The sequence below is a fragment of the Crassostrea angulata genome, chromosome 3, assembly GCF_025612915.1.
Source record: "Crassostrea angulata isolate pt1a10 chromosome 3, ASM2561291v2, whole genome shotgun sequence".
NCBI lineage: Eukaryota > Metazoa > Mollusca > Bivalvia > Ostreida > Ostreidae > Magallana > Magallana angulata.
Window position 1 is genome coordinate 31,730,863 of NC_069113.1, and position 11,916 is coordinate 31,742,778.

General features: G+C 32.1%; 1 protein-coding gene across 1 annotated transcript; it reads right to left on the reverse strand.

The window, feature by feature from the left end:
* Positions 1–1,216: 1,216 nt before the first annotated feature.
* On the reverse strand, positions 1,217–11,916 carry LOC128177061 (calcium-binding protein LPS1-alpha-like). Its single transcript, XM_052843584.1, has 9 exons — positions 11,610–11,916; positions 11,436–11,466; positions 10,806–10,949; positions 9,618–9,866; positions 6,685–6,828; positions 5,914–6,137; positions 3,499–3,529; positions 1,852–1,995; positions 1,217–1,509 (listed from the first exon to the last, which is right to left on the reverse strand). Exons 1-9 carry the CDS (start codon positions 11,658–11,660, stop codon positions 1,232–1,234), a joined length of 1,296 nt encoding a protein of 431 aa, XP_052699544.1. The 5' UTR covers positions 11,661–11,916; the 3' UTR covers positions 1,217–1,231.

Genomic DNA, 11,916 nt, shown 5'->3' on the forward strand with positions numbered 1-11,916 from the left:
CATAGCGTTCAGATTGATAAATAAATGTCTACATAACTATTGTCCATCCAAACAAATACATGTTCGAAGTTTTGAAAATCACAGTCAGTAAATGATATATTTATACTTAGAACCATTTTAACAAGGCCTTGGACTTTCAGTAGGACGTAGTAATTTATTTCTTGCGTCAAAACAAGTTCAAAATGACGCTAGTTTCAAGCGAAATATACACCGATTGCGTAGTCTTAACTCTGAAGCCAGACAGATCTTGTTGATTTCAAAGAGCCACGGCTAAGAAGCTAGCAATGAAATAGACATGCCTACGTCACATTGCTGTTTGACACAGTTACCCAAAGTCCAAGCCCCTGTTAAAATGGTTCCATTAACTATCAATACGTGGATCACAGGAGCATGTGCCGACACATACTGTATGTCTTTAACGCCGATATTCCATTTCAGATAGCAAAGGGGACAGTCTTTTGATACGTTCTTAATACTGAGTCCCATGTTCCATATATTGTCTTATAAGGACGTTCACGGCACTGCCCGCTACAATCCCTTTACTCTCACACTTTATGTTTGGAAATAAGCAGCAAATGTGATTGAGTAATGAAAGAACGAGTCAGAATAGGTAATAAGTTTGTTTTTATGACGCATTTTACTTGAAACAGTAATAAATAACAAAGCACTGCATAAAAAAAAAACCATGAAATAATTTGTTGATGGATGTAACATAGACATGATTTTTTGGAAAAGTATAAAATGGAGACTTCTACAAAGCTTGTTAAAAGTAGATGCTAAAAGGTTGCTTTATCACAAGCATTGCAGGAAATTTGTTATCATACAGTCATCCCTGCACGCTTTTGAAAAAATCCAAAATCATTTTATCCTCTCTCCCACGGCTGTTATAACACAGTCGTCATTTTGATGTTATATGCTTCACAAAATCTGGAAAATAAACAAATTAAACAAAAAATAAAAATAAAAGCTAACAAAAAGGTTGAAAAGAGTTATCCTTCTTCAATTACTCTTCCATTTTAAAAATCATTTCATATGAGCATGTTCAGTAAAAGAAGACTAGATAACAATTTTTTTTATCAGACGGTTTATCTATTTATAATATATTGATCCACAATTGCAGATCAAGAGATTTTTAAAAGAAATTTGTTGGGAAAATGAAGGCAAATTATATTTGTAATATTGTATAGCATAAGAGTTATTAATATCTTATCTCTATGTTTATTATGGTCGTTTAATCAATAAAATTAACGCTGGTATTCAAGATACCTTTGTACCGAATGTAACCGTTGCCTCCGAGTCCTGTGTCAGCGATCATTTCATCGACGTCATCGTCCGTTAGTCGTTCTCCTAAAGTCGTCATTACGCTCCGGAACTCAGCCACGGATATGAGTCCACTTTTAGTCTCATCAAACACTTGGAAGGCCTCGATCAGCTCATCAGGAGAATCCGTACACTGCATCTGTTTGGCCATCATTTGTAGGAATTCGTCAAATTCCACATCACCATTTCCTGAATGAAAAATATGACATTGGATAAACCATCTTTCATTAAATATTTGGGATATTCCTTTAAAAAACATTTCATGATTTATTGTTGTTGATAACAATTTTACAATATGACCTGCGAAAAAAGAAAATTATTTGATTTATTTAAACCATTTCAATACTTAGCTCTTATTCTAGATTCTAGTCTTCAACAAACTTTTAATTTCAAAATGGATCAAATATATAGTATATAACCGTTTCCTAGTTTTTAAATCCCGAAAGAACAACGTTAATGGAAGTAAAAATCGATATACGAAATCATTTTTTCCAAATTATATATAAAAGATATTAGATATTCTTCTTGTACCATCTACATCAACTTCAGCAATCATGTCCATGAGTTCCTTCTCTGTGGGATTTTGTCCCATTGATCTCATGACCTCTCCCAGTTCTTCCGTGCTGACCGTTCCGTCGCCATCTTTGTCAAACACCAAAAACGCTTCTTTGATATCTACAGCAAGAAAAATGAAAATATTGGTTCTAATGGAGGTTCATCTATTTCATTATCATTGATTGCTGATGAGCGTTTTCCCTTAAATGTAGTATCGTGTGTTCTGTAAACTGCTTATGTACGATTGTTCTTATATACTCTAATATAAAACATCTAATGTGTGTTGTTAATATATTCTCAGAAATAATTATTGTCATAATATGAAGTATAATGGTAAACAACAATCTTAAAATTAAAATCAACATATTTGCATACGTATATATTGAACATTCAATCTTATATTGCTGGGTTTTTTCTAATGTGTGTGTGTGTGTGTGTGTGTGTGTGTGTGTGTGTGTGTGTGTGTGTGTGTGTGTGTGTGTGTGTGTGCGTGTGTGTCGGTTTGATTTTTTTTATTTTGGCCTTTTTAAAAAATATTTTTATTGCTTTTTAAAATTCTTTTTGTATAGCGTATAACAGTAAGTCTCACTATTTGACACTTTTAAGTAGCCACATTGTAACAGAATCAAGAATTCATTCCACATTCAACAGGAAAAAAATCGCTCAGTTTGCACGTCGATTAACTATTCCGTGAAAAACATGGTAGTTTTTTTTTCATGCAATTATGGTACTTTTATATGAATTTGATGATTTTGCAAATATTGCTTTGTTATAAATGAGGCTCATAGAGAAGTGCTTGCAGGCTACATGACGTCACAAATATCAAGGACACATACTTTGGTTGAGGTTTTGAAAAGACTAACATTGACTGAATAATTGATAGTTTACCTTTTTCATCAAAGCCACCTGTGCCCTTAAGTCAATATCTGTTGCACGAAAAGCAACAAAGAAACAAAGTAAAAGCATTAAAAACACCTAGAACAAAACCGGGTTTTTTCTGTGCCAAAGCAATAGCAATAAGTCAAGTTTCATAAAGAGATTTTGTCTGGATTTGCATGCAATACTCGTACGGAACTGCAAGAATTAAAAATCAGACTTGTTTGTAGCTATAACGTGATCACAAGATAAACTGGTCTGTAAAGTGTCGTATACAAATAAGGGAAATGTTAAAGAAAAGATTTCCAAATATTTGTGATGGGATTTGATACTTATACTCTTTTGTAGTTATCTGGGTTTTGTTTTTTGTCGTCAGATTTTAAATACAGCTTAACCTTTGTGACAACGTGAATGATATAGAACATTTGACAAGTCATTTTAAGAAAGAATCTAAATGCGTATTTCATGTAATAAAACTTTATGGAACAGAAAAGTGTTTTTTATAATTTCAACTGGAAATGCATGTGACGTGAAATTCCAACAAAAAAGCTGTGTTAAAGCAATGAGTATATTCGTATTTTATGAAAATAACGTAATCCCTGCCAAAAGTTGACTGAACAAATTATGAGAAATATCATATTTACACGTGTTTGAGACATATTCAGGTAGAGGCCCCACTAACCCCTCCTCCCCAACTATTGTTACATTCATGTCAGGCATTTCAATCAAGTGCTTAAAACATATTACCATTTATCTGTTCTTCTGTGAGGTTCTCTACCTGAAATATAAGTCAAACAGGTTTAATAGTATTCATGCAACACTACTACTCAATACCAATATTTCAAATGGCACAAGATATATTTTGTTTAACATATGTAGTACATGTGTAAAAAAGCCACCTTTTAAGAATATCGCAACATGACATTTTAAAGTTACACCAACAATTATTTTTCACACATCAATACTAGAATCAATGTTGAAAATATGTATTAAGTTCACAAGAAACACATTTAAAAATTTTGAACTTTATAGTACATTGAATATACAGAGCCTGTTTGTGTACTATTTAATTAACCACTCATATTTGTGGCGAACGTTAGAACCTAAGCTATTAGTTAATATTTGCAGTTGTGGTAATGGTTCTGAAATATGATATCCGTATGCATACCTAAACATGTTTAAGAATAATTACATGTGTAAAATATTTAAAAATGAACACCGACAACTGCAATAGAAATTTATACTTACCATGTTATTGGGTTCATTTAGTATCCCAGCTAAGAGATTTCACAAATACTTTTTTTCTGCTAAATGTTTATTAACCGATCAATGGCAAAATAAAACTAGTCGTCAATTCTTTTTGTATATTTTCCTTTCTCTCAGCAATCGATGACGATTCATTTATAAGTACGGAAAACCAAATAAATGTTAACGAGGGGTATCACAAGTGAGAAAAATCAATCTACCCTCTTCTGCCGCCGTTGCTCTCTCAAATGGTGCCATATCCATTCTGTATTACAACTTTCCGATACAAAAGCATTATCAATATTTTTCCGAACGCTTTTCCGAGTAACACAATAGAAAATGTATTGACTCGGTTTAATTGATCATTTAAAGGCACCGATGAAAAAAATTAAAAATAAATTCCTCAATATTGCATTAAATTGAATGATTTCAATCCGAGGATTGTGCCACCAAGAAAGAGGAAATCTAAAGAAAATTGCACTGGTCATAAAAGTGCATACAGTCTAACAAACATAAGAGGTTCTGTCTCGAACGTTTACTCGTCTTAATTCGTTGGCAAACATTACCCAATAGCTTGTTCACCAATGTATGCAGGTATAACAAAAACTGTAAAGATTGTCAACATTTATTTTCAATAAACATATCATTTGACATCTTTTATCGTCAATATTCAATTACGCCACTTTTATTCACATTGAAAGACATTTAATACCGGTATTGCATTGATTCTATTTCCTCTTTTTTCTCTGCATATATTTGTCACAGATGTCATTTTTTTTTCTAAGCCTGTGTAATCAGTTTGGTGTAATCTGTAATGTAAAATTAATCAGATTATATCTCGAAGGTTGGTATGTCTGCCAAAACATGCACAACAGGTGGAGAAGTATCATTGTATTTAGGGAGCACCAGTATACAACATTCTGAAAATATCTAATCAGTCGAAAGTTACGTTATTATATACAGAATACTACTAATTTCTGAAAATTTTCACATTTAGCATTTAATGACCTGATTTTCAGTCGACTTCATGGCAAATGGAGGCACCAAGCTTGCAAGTACCAGAATCTGTGCTTTGGTACACAACAACTTTTTATTGTGCATTTTTGGTTAAAGTTTGAGTTTGAGTCAAAAATGTTTAGAGAAGAGATAATACGCTCCTGACAACGCTTTTACTTATATATGATTATGCTACCTTGATCTTGGACCCAAAAAGTTGGTCTTTGCATAATCTTTATTCATTAACACTCTTTGGATGCAGTTTGGATTGGGTTAAGAGAAAAACATGAATATGACAAGGTTTTCACACATATATCTTTTACAACATTGTCGAAAAAGCTGGAAGTATTGGTCCAGATCATTGCACACATTTTCTTTAAGATCTCTTATGGTGATTCGGACACAACAAATAATAAAGAAATGATTGTGTAAAAATATCTTGTACAGTCTATAATATTGATTATAAGATTCTTGATTCAAGCACATGAGCCTTTGCCTTTTTGTCGACTGAATGTAAACTGAAAGGTCTGAAAATGTGACTGAATGACTGATCATGAAGTATGCAATTCAGTAACCATTCAGTCACCGTTGAAGTTGATTGAACGGCAGGGCTTCGTCCTATCAAGATAACTACACACATTTACAAACAAAAACTGAATAGTTTTACATGAATAATTTCCCAGATGTGGTCAAGGGGAGAGACGTACGGAGACTGATCACTTCAAGAATCTTTTCATCAAAGCAGATTTATAGTTACCATAAACGTCTTTATTATCATATATGTATATCTAATGAGCTTTCTACCTTCCAATATAATAACTTCATTGAACAAAAGTTAAAGCATATAGAAAGTAAAAGTGCTTTGATGCATTGATTGTCAAGATCACCCGAACTTGTTTTATTATTACCGTGAAAATCGACCTTTCCTTTACAATCTAGGTCGACCTCTCGTATCATTTCTGTCACCTCCTCCTCTGTATATCGTTCTCCTAGATTGGTCATCAAATATCTCAGCTCCTTCACCGTAATGTATCCGTCGCCATCCCTGTCAAAAATCTTGAACGCCTTCTGTAAGTCTTCTTCTAAGTCGGCCTGTCGCATTCGAAAAGCCAAAACCGTCACAAAATCCTCGAAGCCGAACTCACCTATGTACGTCAAGTAAAATTTAAATAATAATCTTATAAGTGGGACTTTTTTCAGGCAAGCTAGGATACATCCCCTTTCGTTTGTTGTAGAATAATTTTTTTTCTAACTCAATATATATGTATGCATTTTCAAATTTTTAATTAAATTTCATTTCTTTAAACTCTTTGCATTCCGTACTCTAATGGACTGGCAATATGGTGATTTCTGTTATTCTTTGTGAGTGGCGTGATCATATTGCAGTGGAAATGGCTTTCAATTTCAAATCTAGTTTACAGACTTGACATACATTTTGTGTGATAGCTATAGAAGCAACTTTTAAACGAGATTTTTGTTGTTTAGTCTGTTTTATCACGTGGAATGATTATTTATCATTGGATATAATTTTTATTGAGTAGTGTGTATTTTAACGTTTATTATTTTTTAACTTTGCTGCACATTAAAACGTTTTTAATTACACGCAAGTTCATTCAAAACAAGATTTTAAAAAGACCTACAGGTATCACAAACCATTTTATTTATATTAACGATTATATGCTCTCAGCCTACCATCTTTGTCCAATAGTTTCTTCATACTGTTGATATCTGAGCGTTTGGCCGTGGGGTCTATGCTTTTAATTATCCCTGAGAGTTGGTTTATAGAAACCTTTCCTGTTCCCTTCACGTCTAACATCTCAAAGGCGGCTCGAAATTCTAGATATCAATGAAAACACTTTGCTTAGCTAGGATTAATTAAAGAGAAGTTCAACTTTTTATTTTCAATTTTGAATTTCAAGAGTTGAGCGTCTCAATGCGAATTGTGATTTGTAATATTGAAGTATTTCAGAATTGGTTTAAAAGGTCAACTTCAGTCTCTCTAATTTTCCTTTATGAAATTGAAATAGAATTCAAATCTCATATTGTACTTTTGAATGCATAAATTACATAATATACTGCAATTTTAAAACGATAACTTTATAATATAAGTAACCATGAAACCATGTACATACAAAAACGTACTTTGTATACCTCTGATTTAATTGATTTCAATTGTAAATACATTTTCCATAAGGGAAAAATAACAGTCTATATAGATTATCAATATTTGCTAAAAGAAATTCAATTAAAAGCTAGCATACCTTCAACTTGTTCATCCGTTAATATTTCGGGCCATATGTTTGCCTGCAATGGTAAAACAACAACTAAAACATGTTTGTTGCATATTTACACAATTCATTAACTATGAACACAGGATTCAAATCAATATAATTGTAATGATCCGTTGACAAATTATGTCTTACCATTTTTCAGTCAATGAAATGTACCTTGCACCCCTCTCTATCTCATGTCTGATACCAAGGTCATTGTTCTTTGACTGAAGAGGTGGGTAATCCCAAACGACACACAACCGGAGAATCTTGTCAAACCAAATGAGGAATTTCGAACTCTCCAACTCTACATGTACACTATTTATTTACAGAGAGCACCATGCTCCACGGGTATTTAATCATGATGATTTTTAATCAATTCAATTTGGCTTTTGCAGTCTCGACGACTTGCAATGAATTTTTTTTAAACCCAAAGTTTTTCTTACATCTTGAAAAGGGTGTGAAAGACGTACATGAAAGATCGCCGGTGAAAGAGAATAATCAATAATAGAGGGTATTTATTCGGGACGGTCGCAAAGTTAAACAAGATCTGTCTAAATTACAGGGGGTTTTATTTCGAATTGATCCTCTCCAAAATCCCGGTAACGTATCGCTCTACAATTTCAGTTGATGATAAATTTGAAATATTGATTGTTATTAAATTTTTGGATCTAAAATTTGACACGAACTGAACGTATTTATTTTCTTATCTACAAATGACTGCAATATCATGTCTGCAAGCGCAAATGTAACATATCATTTACTGGGTTTTTTTTTTAGATCTGCATATGTTTTGTTTTTCAATTGTCAACAGTACCACAAGAATATTTAATCAAATATTGTCAATAATGTCGGATGCAAAAGGCGATTGTGTTTCAAGGTAAATTACTAAAAGAGATGTAAGGAAATCATTTTTTTTTCTATACAGATAAAACAAACCAACAAATATAAACTTAATGAGAACAGATAGCTATATACAATATTCCCATTGCTGTACAGAAATATATAAGTTCTAAAAGAATTGTCAGAGAAATTAAAAGGTATTTTCTTAATATAATTTTTAGGAAGCAACTCTTTTTTTCAACTAAAATCAGTCAATGTTGTTTTTATAGTAATGCCTATATTCATAAAATTCATCTGTATTGGTAAATAATTTCATTTTCATCGACAAATCAACATATTATGAATTGAATCCAATTATAAACATTTACTGGGTGCAAAAAGTGTCCGTATTGTAATATATTGTTTTGTTGAAGTGTCAATATTTCAAATCGTCAAAATTTGATATGAAAGAAAATTCTAGTTATAAAATACTCCCTGATTTTCCTCTACAAACAACTTGATGAGAAAGGAAGGTTTAACAAAATGATGAATAGACATAATATAATAACATAGAAAATATAACAAAATAATATAGCAGAGATATTTTTACGATAACTCTGACTTGTAATATACTTTTTATAACAGACGGATAATTATATAGTTTACTTTCTTAGACCAAAACAAAACAATCATGGAATTATACAATTTTATAACACGATACAATGATATAAAGCTGATTAATGAACCTTATTATCAAATATTGACTTTTATCTAATAAGGTAATGCAAAGTATGTTTGCTTTGAACTACACTGTATTTTTTATTCTTCAAATTATAGACAAAAGAAAATATGAAAAATAAGATGATAAAATTAACTTTATTTTACAAAACATATTTCATGATTTATATATAACAATGTATCACGTATCACAGTAAGATATAATGAAATGCCATGCAGATCAGTTTTACAAACAGGCAGCACATATTAACATATCACAGCTGCAACACAGTATAGTAAAGGTCCAATCATCACTGAAATGAATTGCACTTAACACGTCACAAACAGGTTTAGTTGCGTACTTTTTGACTTCCTTTATGTGTCACGTCGTCGCCACCATCATCTTGACGAAATCTGCCATGAAATATAAAGAAATGAAAATCCACATATTTTCACTTTTCCTATCTAATTCTTATTAAATTCTAATTCTTATTATTCAATTCAACTGAGAAGTGTTTGGCATTCAATTCAGTATATACAAAGCAAATCCTATTTTGAGCTCAATATCATTTCCTATAGTATCAACCCGGATAGTTTTCTGCAAGTAGAGTTACCAATGGAGCCAAGTACACGTAGCTACACATAAATGTAAACATTAAACCCTCTTGATTCCCAATAATTTCAAGACAAACTACAGACTATTTTAAACCATATTTTTATCAGTTAATCATTTTAGTAATTTTCTACATGTATTCATTCGTGTTAAAAATTTATTATAATTTATTTAGAAAATATCAGTTGTATGTATACAGGTACCTGTAACGTTAACCATGCCGTCTTCGTCCATATCCGCCTTCGATATTAGCTCCTCTGCTTCCTCTTCCGTTATACTGTTGCCCAGAGCTGCCATTGCTTCTCTCAGATCGTTGGCCGTGATCTTGCCACAGCCGTCCATATCAAACACACTGAACACCTCGGCCAATTCATCCTCTGTCATAATCTCTGTCTGGTCACCCCTCCTTGCCATGATTTCCATGAAGTCCACGTAGTGGATGAATCCATTGGCTACAAAAGAATGACAGTTAGTTGTGAATTCATTGGCCACCACTGGAAGACAGTTGCAGCTATAAGTTTAAAATTAGATGATAAATATGTTGGCTATAAAAGAATGAAGACAGCTGCAACCAATATTAACATATAGTGAAGAATTTTGTGGCTACCAAAAAAAACCCAGTTGAAACTTGAGGTTTTAAACCTCGTTCTTCTGGTCTGAAGCATTTAACAATAATTGTTTTGTTTAAACTATGTCTTTGTATTTCTTACTCGAGTTTGGTACTTATATCTAACAAACAAACAAAAAAAAGATTGCGAAAAAACAATAATTTATTTATTGTGATACTGTTTGTTAAGATATATTCCCAAAAACTTGAAACATTGTCTTGCTTATGAAATGTTCTCTTGTCACAGGATATTGTTTAGAATACACAATGAAAACACAAGATCCAATCATATCAGATGGTCAGAATTGACATATACCTAGAGAGCATATGATGTCTTTTAAAAAGAACCCTTTTTTTTTAAAAAAAGAAAGATTTTTAAAATAATATTATTGCATTTTAAAAATAAGAAATATTTTTAAAATAATATTATTGCATTTTAGTTGATGAGCATTTTGAGAGAGTTTCATCTGAGTGTTCTTTATATCTTACGTTAGATTATAATTATATTATTGATGTACTTGATCTAATCACATTCAAATAAGTTTATTAAAACTATAAGGCCTGTACGTAAAAGTTTACATGTACATGTATATAGCTTGGAACTACTAAAACTTATATTGCATGCAGTATACAATGTTGGAAAAGGTTTTAAAAATTCAACATTGATTTTCGCTACTAGCAATTTGAAGTAAAGTGATCCGAGAAACAATAATTTTATAAAAATTTAACAAAACTTGAAATCCTACAAACATATAGATCAATACTATAGCTACTACAGACTAACCACTTCTGTCGTATTCACGGATCATGGCCTTGACATCATCTTGCGTGACCTCTTGACCCAGGGCCCTCATGACTTTCTCAAGGTTCTCTACTGATATCGTTCCATTCTTGTCCTTGTCGAATCGCCTGAACACGTCTTGGTACACTGGAGATGGTTAGAATATATTGAATATATGAAGAAGTTTTTTTTCTTTATGATTCCATGCAATCTAATTAAAACTAGACTTGTATAACCGCTGCTTTGCGATATGCCAAACGAATACTAGTAGAGTTTCGTAAAGGAGCGGATTTACAAGTCTTATTTTAATAAGATTGGTATGATTCGTAATGGAAACGTTGTATCTTTCATGATACAGTAAATATATTCAATATCATCATTCTTAAACCCGCGTTGATGTTAATTTTTCAACACACCTCGTTAGAAAAAGGGTCTTATACATCTCTTTACAAATCATGGAAGATTCTAAGTTTTTTTATTTGCTTCTTAGGGAAAAAGGCTATATTTGTATTCATCATTTACATTGTTGGTCGTTTCTTAACAAGTGGCATAATAATAATTATAACATAATAAATGATAATATATATTGATAATAACAAAACGATATTAAAGTGTATGTTGGTATTTACTTACATTTAATTTGTTCGTCTGTAATTACAGGGTCCTATAAATAGATAGCAACTGCATTACATTTTGCAAAACAATCAGAACAATTAATTTTTGATCTTAAGAGTATTAACAACAACAAAAACTCAGCACATTTCAATGATGCACGTTGAATGGCCTAATCGTGCCAATGATAACTACCTTTTTAACGGGTTTCTTTTTCTTTTTCCTAACAACCTTTTTGGGTGGCATCCCTTATACTAATCGCCCTTTGCAATGAGAACTAAAATCCGGTGCACTTAAATTTTTTTGAATACAATGATTTACCCAAGAACGGAAACCCGAAAATCAGTATGTTTACAGAGTCTTCTTTCTGAGCTAGACCATTGGGTGTTAGGGTACGGACTGATTTCTATAGACCCCTGGTAAAGTCCTGGCGTTCGTGCTGCCTTTCTAATCTACTTTTATCATTGTGACCCCCCTGATAATCTGAACTAATCATAAAGAC

Coding starts and splice junctions, on each gene's coding strand:
- LOC128177061 (XM_052843584.1), bottom strand. CDS start 11,660: ATGCCACCCAAAAAGGTTGTTAGGAAAAAGAAAAAGAAACCCGTTAAA. Junction 6,829..9,617: donor CGGCATGGTTAACGTTACAG/GTACCTGTATAC, acceptor ATTGATATCTAG/AATTTCGAGCCGCCTTTGAG. Junction 6,138..6,684: donor GAAACTATTGGACAAAGATG/GTAGGCTGAGAG, acceptor TGACGTACATAG/GTGAGTTCGGCTTCGAGGAT.